Here is an 18,058-nt window from a genome sequence, read left to right as displayed (position 1 = left end):
GTAAAGTTGAATTGAGGAATAAAGGGGTGTGTGTGTGTGTGTGTGTGTGTGTTTGTGTATGACTTTGTGCATTTCTTTTCATACCCAAACAGCACAAACATTTAATATATTGTTTTCAGATGCTTCTCTCACAGATATAAACTGTCTCTCTAAAGCATTTTATTTTTACTCTGTAAAATGTGCTATAATACCACAGCCATAACTTTCAATACAGTAGAGACAGTAGAGAATGCAAAAGCTTATAAAATCTGATTCCTGTGAGTGCTCATGAGTTTCCTATGAGTATAGCTTAGTGATAATCAACACTGGAGAATATGTTACTATTTCAAATCCCATCCAGCAGCACTTCTTTGACGTTCTGTTGTCTGTTCTAATTTTTGCTTCACTCTCTGTGACTTGTACAGACATAGCCCATTTGCAGTTTCCCTTGTTGAACATAACGCTGATCATAATCCACAACTTCCTGTTGTGGTAGCTGACTTCCTGTTTCTTCTTTGGTCACAGGCCATATGATTTTGAGAAAGAGCAAGACTGCAGTTCACTATTCAATCTGTTTGGATTCAAAAATCTTTAACCGTAATCTCAAAAGCACCTCTTAGAAGGAATCACAACTATATATGTTTGTTTAAGGTCACTTAAGAGAAGTAGCTCTAGAGAGTTTAAGTCAGTTGCCTGTTAGCAAAGCTGTCTAAAGAAGTTGGAGCTGTGAGCAGACCTAAGGCATTTCTGAGATATCACATGTATGATTACAGGGCTAGAAAATGAATAGGTGTGTAAGAAGATTGAGCACTCTTTCCCTCTCTGTTTTTCTTTCATTCTCCTCCCTGTTTCCCATTTAATTTTTCTTTCATTTTTTATTTTATAAAGCTTTATTTGCATTATCCAATTATCATTCCATTATTTAATTCTTTTTTTGTGCGCCAATGTACTGAACGAAGTGTAATAAACTATTGCATAAATGTCAATATGCATGTATAATAAGTATATGGGTATGTGTAGCTCTCTCTCTCTTCTGTGTGGGAGAGCCAGCAGGCTACAGTGGAATCACGTGCACTCTTTTTCTTCTTTGTTCCCAGAGTTACAAGAGGCTTGTGATTACAGACTGTAATTAATGGACAAAACCCACAGTACTAAGAATAGCTGTTGCATCCTCCTAAAATGCCTAGAGGCTCTCCTTTGAGCTGCGTGCGTGTGTGTGTGCGTGTGTGTATGCGTGTGTGTGTCTGTATTTGCATGTGTTCATTATGGCGTGTCTACTCATATAGGGGATCTCCACAGCAACCAGGCTAGGAGTGTCAAATGGGGCCTGGAGTGCATACTTTTCTGTTTATGAGAAGTGTCTCAGCCATTGCTTCTTCCTAGAGGAAGAGAAACGAAGAGGGCAACACGCACTGATGTGTATGCGTAGGCCTTCAGTGACGTGCACGTTGCTCAGTACACACACTAGCAAACACACACGCAAAAGACAAAATTTGTACGGAATCTACAACTCCTCGCCTTTAGGGGTGCAAATATGACCAATACAAATATGACACCGGTTCATGAATGATATGGTATCTAACGTATTTTGCGTTGCCTCATATTAGTGCCACTTGAAGGGATAGTTCAGCTAACATTTCTAACAAACACTGGATGTCAACAACTTGCTAACGTGACGATGTTTTATTCACTTTTATACTTCACAGTGTCCTAAAGCCTGCTGTTTACACCCTGCGTCAACATGTGTTTCATCCGGATTATATCTGCATTACATTGGCCAGATTCAGTTTACACTTTTCACTAAAATGCGGTTCAGACGAGATCCGATTTTACTTTCCGACGTAAAAAGCACATCGTTTTCGTTTACTTCCTGACACCTATTGTAAATGTATTGCTGCACACTACCAGTGCATTATAAACTATTAAATATGGCAGGAACCGTCGTCTTCGGCGCAGGAGAAGGCTTCGTTTGGCACCTGCCGTAATTTATTCCATCGCATACTATGCCAGATATTCAATTTCATTTATGAGAAAGTGCAAATTTTGTCAGCACTTGGTAAAATTACCGTTTATGCGGAACCGCATGCAACTTCGAAAACACATTCGGTTTATAGACTATTTGTAGCTTTACACTATTAAATGTGGCCAAGATCCGTCTCTCACCACCTCCGAAAGTGATTCGAGTGATGCTGTCGTCTTGGGTGTGTTTACACCTGGCTTTTCATGTGATCAAGGGAGATCCAAATGTGATCCAATCTACAAAAAACGCACGTTGATACGAGGTATGAACAGACTCGACTAGTCTGTGAGGCCTGAATGCGATTTGACGAGTTGAGAGAAGTTTGGTCATCTAAACTATTTATGAAGGATACTTGGGTTACTGTTGACTTCCAGTGTTTTTTAGCTACCAACGTTAACAGTTAGAATCGTTTGTTCTAAACTAACTGAAGAATCAAAATGTGGACTCCAAGCATGTCTTGGCCGATTGACTGCATCTGAGGGTAATTAGAAAGTCATGTAGGCTAAATTTGATTTTCCCCGATGTACTCCTTAGTCAGGCGTAGCAACAGTAACTAACGGGGCAGGACTTAGCGATGTGTTAATTGTGTATTGTAGCCTCTATGTTGTTCCCTTTGATGTTTAACTTTGCCTCAAGAAAAAAAAATGCCGTCGATACTTTTTTAAAGTACCAGTTCAGACGCCGTTTAGTTAAAAGTATCATTTTAGCACTGCTAACAGAAAAAACCCAAACGACACACAAACGTACACACCTTAGCTGGGTATTAGATAAAGCTGACTGTGAATTGTGCTGATTAAGGATGGTCTGTATGTAAGTGTCTATGGATATGGTTGTTCTTCTTAATCCACTTTGGATGTAGACTTGCAGCCCGCTTAGTGTCTGTTACAGCTTTAGTGGAGAAAGCTGATCCAGTTACTGCAGGGGAATAGGATTTGTGTGGCAGTGATGGTGGAATTTTCAAGGTTTTAGATTTCATGTATTTTAACCATTAGTTCCGATGGAGTAATGTGATTGGCCTCATGCCAGTGACCAAATAACAGCCGTGATGTTATTCACTGTAACACACTCCCTCTCATGTTCTGTTGCTTAATTATACATACTGTGAGGTGGCTGTCAACATTGTGTGTGTGTGTGTGTGTGTGTGTGTGTGTGTGTGTGTGTGTGTGTGTGTGTGTGTGTGTGTGTCTACCCTGTTCTTCCCATTTTCTGGTAGCAGCAGGAGTTGGAGGCAGCAAGTAATTAAAGTGTGTGTGTGTGTGTGTGTGTGTGTGTGTGTGTGTGTATGACAGGGTGTTTTTTATCACTCAAGCTCTTCTTTTTCAGAATGTATAAGTGGACATTTGTGTACCTGCGTGTGTGTGAGGAGAATCCATTTACTGTATTGCTAAAACACCATCGTCCTCTATCTTTCCATAGCAGTTGAGGAATGGCTGAGACCGGCAGACCTGGATAAATAACAGCAGTGCATGTCCACAAACACACACACAAAGTCAGAGAAAGTGCTAAGCAGAATAAGCATGGCAGAATGCAGTACTGATTACATGGTAGTCCCGGTTGTGCTGATTTTAGCAACTGAGAGCTATATGACCAGCTTATGTTAGTACTGATTTAAACTGAAATCTCTTTTCTTTTGGTGAATGCTATTTACTGCAGCATGGTTTTCAGTAAAAGACATCAACCACAAAGCTGACATGCATCTTCTGTCCTCTCTTCTCTTCTATCCTCCCCTCTCCCCTCATCTCCAATCTGCTGCTCTCCCCTTTCCTCACCTCCTCTCCCAGTTCCCTTCTTCAGATCAGAGAGGTCATGTGTGTGTCTCTCAGGCACATCTGGAGACAGAGAGAGAGAGTGAGAACCCAGAGAGAGTCCCAGAAGACCTACAGATATCACCAGACACACTGGCTTGTATAAATTGGCCCAGATAGAATGCAGGATGCCAAAATACTAAAACTGAAGTGATCAAGTAGACATTCCTTAGGAGCACTTTTGGAAAATTGAAGTACCAGTTCCAGTTGCCTCATAATACGATGTACCATTGTAGCCAACAACAGCATCTGCAGAAACATGTAGCATGCAGGTGACTGTATTTTAGATGAACTAACACTGGGGATAGACTCATAACGCTGTTATTACACAGTATGTTTGTGTCTGCTTATGTGAGTTGACTTTTGTGTACAACACATTCCTTAATATCAGAGTGAAAGAGTGTGATGCTGACAGTTGAAGACACTCCTCTCATGCCCTGTTATTTCAGCCCGAAGGGGAGAGACAAATCCAGGAAAAGATGTGAGAGGAGAGAGGAGGGAAGACAGGGAGAAAGAGAGAGCGGCAGAGACAGACAAATGGTAGAGTCACAATCGCAAAGCCTGGCGGTTGCCATGGAGATGGATCATGTGATCAGGGCGATGGCATTCACAGTGAGAGGTGATGCCTTTGCCTGCTGCTCTCCACCCGCACACACACACACACACACACACACACGCACACACACACAAAAAAGCTCAGGAGAGCCTCTGTGCATTTGATAGAGGAGAAAGAGAAGGATGACTCGAAGAGTAACTGGAGAGCCACATGAAAGAAAGAACAACAGACTCGAGTGGGAATGTGAAGGGATACGGTAGACAGGCAGGATGGAGGGACGAAAGTATGAAGCCGCTCTCAGCAAGTATGGCCACTGGGGGGCACTAGCAACAGGGGCGTGGGTGCCGGAGAGAGGAGGGTGAAGGGAGCTAGGAAGTGAACTAGCTGAATGACGAAGCTGAAGCAGAGGAAGATAAGCCTGCTATAGTGGTAGTGCATGCTAGTGCACAGATTGGTGCAGGATCCTGGAATAACATTACCTGATGAAATATTAATGCTTCATACTAGTAGTGTCAAAATGGAAGGAGTTAAAGACAAACAGAGAGAGAATTATTTATCAGTACACACCTAATTTAGCACTGAAGAATGTTTTAATGCCCATGTGCTCTATTTCCTGATCTCTCCCATTTACTAGGACAGTGTGTCCCAGGTGGGAATAGTGAGAGGAGAGCCTGGCTTTCTTTTTCCTCCTGTCTTCCTATTGTCCTACCAGTATAGTGACCCTCTGAAACACAAAGATTTAATCTAGCTGCTTGTCTGCTATTTATGGACCCCGACCCAACCTGAAGCTAACAGCTGGGTTCGCATCTTTGAAAGTGCGCTACAACCACGCTTCATCCGTGAGGGCACTTGACAAACTGAGCAAGCCTCAGACTTCATCTCCCCTTGGGGTGCCGCTCTGTGATGCTGCTCTGTGATGCTGCTCTGTGATGCTGCTCTGTGATGCTGCTCTGTGATGCCGCTCTGTGATGCTGCTCTGTGATGCCGCTCTGTGATGCCGCTCTGTGATGCCGCTCTGTGATGCTGCTCTGTGATGCCGCTCTGTGATGCTGCTCTGTGATGCTGCTCTGTGATGCTGCTCTGTGAACAGCTTTTACTGGGGTGGGAAAAAAATGACAAACTAGACTGGGCAGCAAAATGTGAACATTATTTGCCTCTCAGACTATAATAGATGGGCTTTATGGTGCTTCTTATGCTGAATTCAAATCCCTTTTTTCTATCATGTATGTTAAGTGATAGGACAATTAAATGTTACATTAAATATATATAGTTATTCATAGATAAGGCTGTTACTACACTTAAAATATGTACGCACATTAGAAAACTTCAGCATAATCATAAATTGCAGGTTTTGCTATTGACCTGCCAGAGAGATGGATATTCATCTTCTGGCTGTGGTGGTGGTGAGAGAAAGGCTGGGGAGGGATCTCCTTTCTCTCATTGGTTGTAGCTAATGTGATCTAACAATAGCGCAACTTCAAGACACCTCCCCCACAAGTGTTTCTCCACTGCAGATTGGATGACCACACACATGCCCTCTTTATTAGCATGTATTGATGCACTGCACATGAAATCGTTCTGCAGAGACTCACTGTGTGAGATATTTCTTTGACCAGTAGACGAACTCAACTCTCCTGACACGAGCTCTTAATTATCTCATGCTTGTGCCATCCTCTTTTCTCATTCGTGCACTACATGTGGTACTGTAAGTATGCTTCTGTGGCAGGGGCATGTGTAAAGCCAGATGAGGGAACAGTTATTTTAATAAGATGTTGATTAGCATGGTATTTTTGCTAATATGTCTGCTTTATTATAGTCTTCAAATAAATGATTCAAATAATCAGTGTCTCCACATGTGATGGCTTTGTATTTGTAGCTAAACACACACACACACACACACACACACACACACACACACACACACACACACACACACACACACACACGGAGGATAGGGGGATTCAGATTTGATGGTTTATTAGTTTTCCTTCCCTTCATTCCCTTCCAGAGAGCCACGTCCTCGCTCTTGGAGTTGTATCTTCTGCGCTGTCTTGTGACCTGCTGGGATTTGTAGTCTTTTCAGGGACATTTTTATGTCATGAACCTACCATGTGGCTTACAGCTGCCAGTGCACATGCGCATGGTTGAGATGTGTGTCCTCTTACGTCTCCTCTGGTCATCTTACTTTTGGTCCTTCAAGTCAATGAAATGTCAGGGCATCTCATCTGTACTGCTCATTTCCACATCAACCATTATGCTCTTTCCTGAGTATAACATACCCGGTCCACCTGCTCAACCTCTTGACCTCTGATCCCTTCCAGGTGTTCACCACATACTCCAATGAGGATTACGATCGGCGCAATGATGACGTGGACCCGATGGCAGCCTCAGCTGAGTACGAGCTGGAAAAGAGAGTGGAGAGGCTGGACCTTTTCCCTGTGGAGTTGGAGAAAGGTGATGCACAACACCATTTTCCTCAGTTTGTCGTGTTTGATGGCTTAGTTTCTCTGTATGAGAAGTTCTGTTACTTCTGTAGCTCACGTGGTAGCGCAGGTAGCACCAGCGTTGTGGATTCACTTCCCAGGGAGTACATGCATTGTCATACTGATCAATATATAAGACACTGTGGATAGGAGTGTCTGCCAAATGTATGTATATAATTAATGTATGAAGTCTAAAGTTTGACTCAGTAATTGTTAACACTAATTGTCTTGTGTTATTAGTTTTTGCTCAGATCTTACTGATTACTAATGTCTGTTCTCATGTAGAGCTGAAGCTCTAATTGCTACCACTTGCTCCGGAAAAGATGTAGTTTTGAAAGATTACTTAAAACAGTATGCCTGTGGTAGCTTAGTTACTTGTAATTCAGGTGTTTGTAAACGCTATATAACTGAGCATCAAGAACACAATTACTCCTCATGTGCCTATAAAGTACTAAAATCTAACATTGGTTCTTAACATAATGCCTGTAAACTGGCGTAACGGTAAAGTGCAATCCTGTGCCATCAGATGGAGACGGATTGGGCATCAGTATCATCGGAATGGGCGCTGGCGCAGACATGGGCCTGGAGAAACTCGGAATCTTTGTCAAGACTGTCACAGAGGGAGGAGCCGCCCACCGAGATGGAAGGTCAGAAACGGAACAGAACGAAACAAGCCGGATTTCTGCGGCTTTGGCTCAAGCCATGCTGACTTGGAGTGAAATTGACTAGAGAGGCCTTTGATGAAAAAGCAGCAAGGCGTTTATTGGACAGGGGATACCACGAGGCTGTGCATAGTCTCTCAAGGCTATTAGAACATATGGTTTTATTATATTTGACTTCAGAAGAGTTTGAGGATGCAGATCAGGGATCTGCAGTGGCGTTGGACATTGAGCCTGAGGGTGCATTTCATCTTAGCTGCCGATTTAAAGGCTCGCTTGGTGGTTTGCATGATAATCACGCTGCATCCTGGACCCTGATCTGTCATCAGTTACTGAGAGGATTAATTGTAGTGCGGATTTTAGCAGAAATTCAGGTGATGTCAGAAGATGCCAGCATTATATATTTAACATAGCCTAGGAGTCCCAAAATATGTGCATCAAAGGAGGCCCATTTTAGCCATTAGATATAGTGCACAGCGCACTCTGGGTGGTGTATGAGATCAGTTGGTTGCATTCTTTCATTGAGACAGTTGCATTGACAACACACGGTGGGGTTTTCCTTATCGCCTCTTCAGCTAAAATGGGTATCTTAGTGGTCCTCTTTCTGTCAGTCAACTTCATGAGTAATGTGATAGTCCATCTGAGGTGTCTTAAATGAGCCAGGAAGGCAGTGCTTCAAGTAACCTGCAGACAGCACTCTTTAGAGATGGGTTATGATAGCAGGTGTTTATCACTTTAATAGCATGGAATTACAGGAGGGATTTAGCCAAACAGAGTTCTGCATGTGTGTTGGCTGAGGCATGTGTCAGTATGCCGTCCTTAAATCCCATCACGCACCACTCAACGTCATCGGCTCTGTGCCACCTCGTTGGGAATTTACTGAATTTACTGCAGGAGTCAGGCAGTGATTTAATCGAGCAACTATATATCTTATGTTCCTAATTTAATAATGTTTATTAGTGTATAAAGGAATGTGATATTAATAAAGGTAATGAATGACCAAATATACTCCCACTGTGGAAATGTCTTAACACCGATGCTGTAAAAGAGAAGATTCATCATCTTACCTTACCAAATGTATTGTGTCTCCTTCTTTCCCGAGCCAGGATCAAGGTGAATGACCTCATAGTGGAGGTGGATGGCACAAGTCTGGTTGGAGTGACTCAGAACTTCGCAGCATCTGTCCTTAGAAACACTAGCGGCACAGTCAAGTAAGCAAACACCTGACTAACCCTACACTGGGCAGCTATCAGGGCTTTCATGCTATGACCGCTCTTGAGAAGTTTCAGACCAAGGGCCTGCATTATATCTCATTTCAAACACAACAGGCATGGTGTTGTGTTATGGACATGGCATGTTTTCAATTTGGCCCTTTTGGGGTAAAAAATGACTAGTGTAACTGCTCTGAAGGACATAATTTACATATATCTAAAGTGACAGCAGTGAAACTTTGTAATCCTGTTAAATTAAGGCTGATGCTCAGTAGTCAGACATCCCCACAGTTATAAACTCACGAACTGTTGACTAAAGATCTGTAAGTAAGTAGATGGTTTTCCACATTGGCTAGTATCTAGTGTCTCATTTCGCATCACCCTAATGAGGTGTTTTCTCTTTTAAGCCAGCGAGATCTTAAAAATATGATCAGATCCATGCATTTCACACTACCACAGCTGAATCTGCAGTAGACATTAGCATCTTAGTATTCTTTACTTAACTGAAACTAAGTTGCTCTTAAACTATATCTGGATAGTTTCTGTATTTTTGGGTAGTTTGTGTGTAGTTAAAGATTTGGGTTAGTGTGGGAAATCTAGTCTTATATTGTCACAAAAGAAGACGTTATGCAGGGAGATTACTCTCCATTTTCCATGAAATTTTTTTTTTTAATGTTTTGTGCACATTAAACAGCAATCCAGTCTTTAAGCCGATTAGGCTGTTTTATAAGCAAAGAAGTTCCGTTCTCCATTCCACTGTTTTTTTGAATAAAGCAGTCATGCATGAGGTATGTCACACTCAAATGTTTACAGACCCACCTCATGTCAAAGACCCTGTATAATGGGCTGTCTTGCCAGTATGTATGTTTAAATGTTGAACTGTTCATCATTTTTAGACATTGTTGGTGACAAGCTTGATAGAAACATGAGTGCTTCTGTAGAATGTTAATTTGTAGGTGATTTTTATCAAATCAGTGTTCTAACCAGCTAGTTTCACCCTTCACCCAATAACAAGGCTGATGTGGCAGAATCTTTATAAAGCACACAGTTTTTGCATATCCGCCATATTGCTTGACATATCCCCAAGTTCCATCCATGTTTTAGATGTCAAAGATCTCCTTTGTCATACCCCACAACCAGCTGTCTGCTGGGCTGACTACTCCTCCTGTGTTCTCCTCGCACTTTTGGGTCTTTTTTGTGCACTGCTGTTCCAAGCAGGCCCCCCACCAGTTAGAGCATCGCTTAGTGACATGAGAGAGATGCACCCTACCATCCCTCCCACCCAGGGAGAGCATGACTAACCAAACTCTGAGGAATCCCCAGCCAAGGGCGACATATGGCACAGCTAGGGATCAGATCCATCACCAGAGGCTGCACAATGAGACAGTCCATGGGTTGGAAGGTTTTCTGTTGCTCACAGAGAAAACCACTTCAGTTTAACGCAGTTTCGGTTTGTCCTTCTTAAAACACCAGGCGGGTGAAAATACTGTGAGAAAAAAGGGGTGAAAAAAATGCAGCAGAATGACTTCACAGTATATACTGCTTTCCACTGCGGCCATTTTGTTGAGCTGACCAGTTTGAGTGTGTGTGTGTGTGTGGTAGGTTCATAATTGGCCGGGAGAAGCCTGGGGAGCAAAGCGAGGTGGCCCAGCTCATCCAGCAGACCCTGGAGCAGGAGCGCTGGCAGAGGGAGATGATGGAACAGCGCTACAACCAGTACATGGAGGAGGACGAGGAGGTCAGCACACAGACACTCAGTACACATCTCCGCACACTCCACGCGCCCACACGCTCAGCACATTGCCGAGTGCTTTCACACGCAGACTAAACAGGAGGGCGGATATTTTACATCTCATATGTACGCCTAATCTTTAAATTCATACAGTAATGTAACCTTTTGGGCCATGGCACATGATGCATTAAGTCCTTGAGGTGTCAGAAGTATAATCATTGATCAGGCCATGACAAGTTAATAGTTTGGCCACTTGACAGTTAATAGTATACCTACTTTTTCTTATCAGTTTGTGTACCTGTGCACAAAATAAGGACTTTAGTAAGCAAGAGCTTACTTTTTGAGTGGACTATTGTGACTTACATTTTGAGTGGATTATAGAGTGACAAGTATGTATTATTGGCTGCACACACACAATCTTCGCACCTTGGTCCTCCGCGACAGGCTGTCCAGCCAAGCTTTGCCACACTCCTTCCCCCGGCCCAACAGCTCTGAAGGGAAGGTGTGATGAGAAGATGGTAAATAATTCGGTGGTGGACGATTGGCTGTGGCTGGCTTGGCTGGTGCATGGATGTGAAAGTGCGCGCAGGCAAGGTGCCACGGGCCCAGCATCACCCTCAGCCACCCTGAGCCCCAGCTGCTCTGAGGCCCAGCCACTCTGATCCTTAGCTATCCCGAGCCCCAGCTGCCCTGAGGCCCAGCCGCATGGAGCCTCAGCCGTCCCGATCCCAAGCTATCTCGAGCCCCTAGCCATTCAGAGCTGCCCTGGATTCCTAGATCATAGTCCTGGCAAAAGGAAGACTTTGTAATTAACCTAGCAAACAATGACGTTTGATATCATTTTAACTAAAGACTAATTTACATGGACATTCCTAACATCTCAGACATGACTTTTTGCTTTTGATGCTGTGAGATCAGTGTAATAAATATGAATTACAGTACATACTCAGCAAATAGTCCAGGACTGATATGCTAACATCGTGCTAATGTCATACAACATAACAAACATCATCTCAGATAAGCTATTAAGCAGAGCTCCACTTTTGCGTGCTGCTTTACTGCTGTCATTCGAAGTGTGCTAATAGCTCACAGAAGCAGGATGTGACGGTGTGCCATGAATCAGAGGGGAGAGCCATTGTGCTTCTCCGGGACTCTGCCAGCTCCCATCTCCACTCTGCAGCGGAAGTCTATTGTTTGAAGCGCCGGGAATCCTTGCAGGTTTTGGTCCTTTGCCAACAAAGGCCACACTCCAGCACCAACAACACTCCAGGGCCGCACCCTCTGAAATGCAGCAGAGTGTGTGCACGCATGTGTGTTTGTGTGTGTGGGTAGGTGTGTGTGCATGCATGTGTGTTCATGGGGTTGATTAGGCACTGTTTTGCCATTTTCTGCTACGTTTTAATGGATGTCTGCAGTAGACGTTTTAGAATGAGATGTCACATTTGACATCACAGAACAAGCATCTGAAAGGTTTGCAAATGGTCAAGATACTCAGCGCAAAATCAAAATGTTAGTTTTGTTATTGTTGTTTGGATATTGTAGTCATCTACAGTTTGTATCTTACAGTCTTCATATTGCAAAGGCTAATACTGCAATAGTAATTAGCAAACTCCATATTCTGCACCCCAGGTTTGATGTGTTCAGCTTTTTGTTTAACAAAAACAGGCGCTTAAATCTAGAGTTATTCATACTATAGACACTGCAATTGCTGAGCGCATGCAAAATGGTGGGTGCTCGTTTGTACAGTTTTACTGCTGTAACTTAGTTCTCAGCTGGTCTGTACAGACACTGCCATCTTGTGGCCAATCTTGGAATTGTTACAAATGGTTGCACCGAATATAATGCCACCCCCAAACACCCCCCCACACACACACACACACACAAACACACACACACACACACATCACAAACCAGAGTTTTGCACAATTTACATAAACTGTCTGGACATGTGCTTTAAGATTGCAAGTAAAATGACAGTCATAGATCAGGTCTGCAAACGCTCAAATAACTATGAACTGAAAATGCCATCTGCAAAGAACAGTGCATTATAAAATGACTGCAGAACTAGTGACAGCCTTGCATAACTTAGCACAGGGCTCTGGAGCACAGCCCAGTTCTTACTCTCTGCTGATTGCCATAGACTATGTGTCATCGTTAATGGCGAGAACAAAGAACTAGAGGTTTTGAGTCTGTCAGTATTACCAAGTTATTTAATTACACAGCCAAACCAGAGCCAGTCATCTCTCATAATTCCATGGAGAATTGGCAGCAAGCCTCTGTCACTTTCCCTCTCTCTGTCTGGGCTTTTCAGACAGGAGAGTACGGCACTGATGAGGACGAGGAGATGAGCCCCATGTTCCCCAACGCCATTGAGGTGTTCGACCTGGCCGAGAACGAAGACATGCTCTCACCTGCAGAGATGGACCCTGAGAAACTTGCACACAAGTTCAAAGAGGTCAGTGCTGGCTCCCCAGACCTCACCCGCAGTGTGGGTGTTCTACTTCAAACCAGCAGACTGTCAGCACTTATGTTTACTCAATATGGATTTGGAACCTTTGATAGCTTGTTTGCTATGTTCTACCTTGGGTATAAATACATGGATTTCGTTAAACTCAGATAATAAAATATTCATTAAAATCTTCATCTCAAAAGGCAATGATGTGAAGAAAATGTAGCTTTACAAGGAGATGTAGGAGTATTTTGTATACTGAGTTACATGCTACATTCATACTATGTTTCTAACCTTTCGCATGTATTCTTTTTTTCTTTCTCTCCATCATTGTCCCTCCAGCTCCAGATAAAGCATGCTGTTACCCAGGCTGAGATCCATCAGCTGAAGAGGAAGGTAAGAACAACACACCATGTGACAGTTTCAAAACTTACAGTCCTAAGATTACAGAAGACTTGTCTTCCATATTCCTCTCTTCTTTCCAACCCATCTTTCTCTTTCATATCCTTTCGTCCTCTCTCTCCCTCCCTCTCTCTCTCTCCCTCTCTCTCTCTCTCTCCCTCTCTCTCTTCCTCTCTCTCCCTCCCTCCCACTCTCTCTCTCTCTCTCTCTCTCTCTCTCACTCTCACTCTCTCTCTCTCTCCCACTCTCTCTTCCTCTCTCTCCCTCCCTCCCACTCTCTCTCTCTCTCTCTCACTCTCTCTCTCTCTCCCACTCTCTCTCTCTCTCTCTCTCTCTCTCTCTCTCTCACTCTCACTCTCTCTCTCGCTCTCTCTCCACCCCTCACTCCGTAGCTGGCGCATGCCGAGCAGGAGAAACTTCGCTGGCGGATGGAGAAGACTCAGCTGGAGCAGACCGTGCGGGAGAGCAAGGAGCGCATGGAGAAGCTGGAGGGCTACTGGATGGAGGCGCAGAGCCTCTGCCAGGCTGTGGACGAGCACCTGAAGGAGACGCAGGCCCAGTACCAGACGCTGGAGCGCAAGTACAGCAAAGCCAAGCGGCTCATTAAAGAGTACCAGCAGAAGTGAGCGTACCACCTCTTCAGCCCAGTGTGATGTGGGGGAACATGAGATTTTTTGTTTCTGTTTGAGTTGAAAGATTAGCAGATGTCCCAGCAGATGTCCCATATTTTTTTTGTTACTTTTGCATCAGATACATTCTTTTACTCTGTGTGTGTGTGTGTGTGTGTGTGTGTGTGTGTGTGTGTGTACATGATGCAGAGAGATTGAGTACTTGAAGCGGGAGACTGCTCAGCGGCGTACTCAGGAGGAGTCTGAAGCTGGCCACAGGGAGGAGACGGACAGCCTACAGGAGAAGGCACGGCACGAATTTCCTGAGTCGCAGCGCCCAGTTACAGCTCCCGCGAAGGCGGAGCTAATGGCGTCCTCGTTGTTTGTGTGTTTCTCTCCCCAGATTGCAGACCTGGAGACGAAGGTGGGTGCACTGAAGAGCTCGGAGCCCTCCTAACCCTCCACATGTGAGAGGGCAAGAGCGAGAGAGAGAAAGAGAGGGAGAGAAAGGGGGAGAGAGGGAGAGAAATGCCTTTCACACGCCAGCCATCCCTCCCTCCTGCACGCTCTCCCTGGGAGGCATACGACAGCAGCCGACCACCAGACTGCGAGAAACGTTGAAGGGACGTCCCCGGGGAGAGTGGAAGGATGGGCTGGCAACGAAGACTCCATGATGCCCTGCCAGACATCTGCTGCAGACCTGCCCACCTCTCATTCCCGTGACAGCCCACATAATGCAGCTCCCCGCAGCTCTTTGGTTTCACACACTATTCCATGTTCTTTGCTTTGAATGCCCTCGAGAAAAAGCATTACGCCGCTTCCTCTTGGCAGCCTGGCACGGTGCGTCCGAGTGACCCGTGACCGGCCGGGCGTACCGCCAGCGGGAAAACCGCAAAAGCGGATAGCCCAGGTTTTTCCAACGACAACACAATATGACCACTGCCCTCCGCACCGTCACCATTGACTACAGAGCCAGGGTGGTTTGTACAGTATTGACAGTAGAAATCATGACATTTGTATATATAATCTTCAGCTTATTTAAAAATGCTTAAGCAATGATCTGGGGGGTGGGGTTGGGGGGCGGTGAGTGCCTTCACCAATGTAGGTGAAGGACAATAAAATTGAGCAAAAGGCCCAGTACTAGACTGGCAGGCAGAAAGTGTAGTTCTTTCATACCTTTTACATTTTTTTTTTTTTTTTTTTGGCAAAATGGCAAACAGGGTGAGATACTTCTGCAAGCTTGACATTTAAGTGCACATTCTGAGAGTTGCTTACATTTCTCACTTTGCTTTTTTTGTCTAGACAGTATTAATGGAGCAGTGTAATGTGATTCTGGGCTCCGAGTTGTGATCTGCCAAAAAACCTATTACCCTCACCTAACCATTCAACACCACCAGTGCAAGTCACCTATAGCTCAGCTCCTGTAACATACTGTAAGCATGTCAAACCATCCGCATGAGTAAAACACTTTAGAAGAGGCTCTGTAATGTTAGGCCTCATGTCATTGTTGATGTGCAATTCCACCTTTTTCCTTCAGGCACCAAATTACAGTCTTGTGCAGTACTTTTCTCATAGGCAGAATATGTAACAGGGAAGATACATTTTGTGCAGTTAAACACAGAAAGCATCTCATTACTAAGGGAATTGCAGGCATTGTGACTTCAACAGCGCTTAGTTATGCCACTTCATGATGCCTTTTTGACATAATCAGTGGTTCCATTGATGATGCAATATAGCTAATGATCCCATTACAGCTAATCAGTTGTTCCAAGGATAGGAAGGGTTTTACACTGATCTAAGACCAGTTTCCTCTCAAAGTTCTCTTTAATCATTATTTGAGAAATAACAACTTTGGTCTCAGATCACTGTAGTAGATTTTAAATGCTAATTACTGACTTTTAGCCTTTTCTGATGTATTACTGGTGATACTTAAGCAGTTTTTGTTCTGCTCCTGTGACAGAAGTATTTTATACTTGTATTCCCCAAATATTGCATTTGGGAAAAGTAAAGCTTGTGTGAGGACCTGAATGCAGTTTTTAAGTAGAAATTGCCCGTTTATCTAATCTTGGAGCAGCTTTTCCAAACAGTGTATTCTTAAAATCATCATAAACCATTAAAAGGAAACCATGAAACTGGTCTCAGCTCAGCATTAAGATAAGCAGCTTCTCTGGTTGCAATAAAAGGGTCCACATTGACTTTACATTTTTAATCTGGATTTCTTTTGTAAGTATTGAACATTGGTCCTCGTAAGACAGTGGCTGTAGTTGCCATGGCTTTCTCACATATGTATTTTTAATTCAAGCCATTGTCTGCACTTGTGTGCTTTGTGAAGGCGCAGTGTCACTTACAGTGCAGTATTTCAAAACAAAGTCTGCCGTTTTACCTAACCTTTTAACCAATAACTTAGAACAGTATATCACAGCAAAAGTATAAAATGGGCTTCTTTAATATCAGTGGGGTATAAAGAGTTTTTTTTTATTGTGTGGAAATCGATCTTCAATTATTCACTTGCTCAGTTTGCTTCATTTCTAGTTTTGGTCCTTTTGATTTTGCAGTCGTTTTATACAGGGTGCAACAAGTCCCTTAACAGCCCGTGTCTGAGTACTCGTCTAAGTCTGGTCACTCCTAACACTGTGCTAGTCCCGGGCCCACGTTCCGGTGTCCCAGCCGACTTGTGTCCTTATAATCTTACAAGTAAAACTCATCATAGAACAGCAGTCATACTCTTGAGAAATTTAACAGACGTGTACAAGTCCCTGAACTACCTCAGGTTTTTTGGGTTTTTTTTACATTTTCCCTGCTCATCCGAATATTTTTGCACAAAGAATGCGCATAATAGAGCGCCATTAATAACTGGAACTGGTGAAATGCATTATAGATATCTGCATGTTACGTCGTTCAGCCTGAGGACAGTCAGGACGGGAGCTGGTCCCTCTAGTACCTGCACCCTCTCCCAGTCCGTGGGCTTGTCGTACCCGCTGCTGAGGAAGCAGGGTCCATGCCAGTGTACCTTCAAACAGTGGACGCTTGTTCGCTCCATTCATTCCGAATGACCCAGCAGCGGCACGGACTCTGATAAAAACTGGGCAAACGCAAGGCCGTGTTTGTTTGTTTGAGTGCTTTACGGCGTGTGTAGTTGACTGCATCTCCATGGAACCCTGGCGCCGCACGGGAGGACTCGGATCGGGTCAGCTGAAACTAGACCAGCGTCAGCAGCTGTAACTGGGACTTCCGTTAGAACCCTCCACAGCGTCACCGCAGGAAGCACCGGGACCCAGCCCAGGGACAAACTCCATGCACATTGCAGACACTGACCAATGAGCCAGCATCAGAACAGCAGAACAGAGCACATCATGTGCACCAGTCTCGGCGGGGGGGGGGTTCTCCTGTGTCACGGAGCAAGAGAGCTTATTTCCTGTTGATGACTACGATTATTTGAACAGATTTGACCATATATCGTACGTTTTGGGTGGACCAGTTAAGATTGGTAGAAGAGTAGTGCCAGGGTGAAAGATATACTGTTTTCAGCTGAATGACAGAAGGACAAGCAAATTGTTGAGCAATTATCAGAGCAGTGAAACACTGGTCAGACGTTTTAACCTTACATTCCATTTGACTTGCTTCGCAGATGCCATAGCCTTTAATAAGGTTTGCTTGCTTGTGTCTATAGAGAGGAACTGTTTTGCTCATGCTGATGTGAATTTTACTCATTTTAAATGAACTACACGATCATTCCTTCTCTATTAACTTTTTTACCCGCCTTGATTTGCATCCTTATGAATGAGAGGTTTGATTTGAAATGAGCATCATGTTCATCTTGCATAATTTACTGTCATTAACAATAAATACAGAAATGTGTTCAATGGAGAATGCTCTTTTATGTTTAATGTGTGTATTAAGCACACTACAGGTAAAGGATACCAAAGGAAATATTTTAGCCAACCATTTTATTTTGTGTGCGGAAAACAAAACGGCTCACTATGCAATTGTGTCACTGTGGTATGTTACCTTTTACCTTAGGGTGTAAGTCTTGGTAAATGTCACATTAGGCCTGTCACTGGTGAATCACTACTGTCTGCAGGTTACATGTGAAAGCGATTTGAGAAGACTGGAATATAAAAGAAATATAGTTAAAAGCAGTCTTTTGCACACAG

At 43.9% G+C, this 18,058-nt stretch overlaps 1 protein-coding gene across 1 annotated transcript in view; it reads left to right on the top strand.

Annotated features, from left to right (window-relative positions):
* ppp1r9ba (protein phosphatase 1, regulatory subunit 9Ba) overlaps window positions 1–17,767 on the top strand; it is a 32,789-nt gene extending 15,022 nt beyond the window's left edge. The window contains exons 3-11 of the mRNA XM_026997866.3: window positions 6,682–6,814; window positions 7,370–7,490; window positions 8,609–8,713; window positions 10,316–10,451; window positions 12,757–12,900; window positions 13,237–13,290; window positions 13,689–13,918; window positions 14,115–14,211; window positions 14,308–17,767. Of these exons, the coding sequence (XP_026853667.2) occupies window positions 6,682–6,814; window positions 7,370–7,490; window positions 8,609–8,713; window positions 10,316–10,451; window positions 12,757–12,900; window positions 13,237–13,290; window positions 13,689–13,918; window positions 14,115–14,211; window positions 14,308–14,361 (1,074 nt within the window). The 3' untranslated portion in view covers window positions 14,362–17,767. The remainder of the gene's footprint in view (window positions 1–6,681; window positions 6,815–7,369; window positions 7,491–8,608; window positions 8,714–10,315; window positions 10,452–12,756; window positions 12,901–13,236; window positions 13,291–13,688; window positions 13,919–14,114; window positions 14,212–14,307) is intronic.
* The last annotated feature ends 291 nt before the right edge of the window (window positions 17,768–18,058 follow it).

The sequence above is a fragment of the Electrophorus electricus genome, chromosome 3 (assembly GCF_041902795.1).
Source record: "Electrophorus electricus isolate QZ-2024a chromosome 3, ASM4190279v1, whole genome shotgun sequence".
NCBI lineage: Eukaryota > Metazoa > Chordata > Actinopteri > Gymnotiformes > Gymnotidae > Electrophorus > Electrophorus electricus.
The sequence above is the reverse complement of the archived record's forward strand: the minus strand, read 5'-3'. Positions and strand labels throughout refer to the sequence as shown.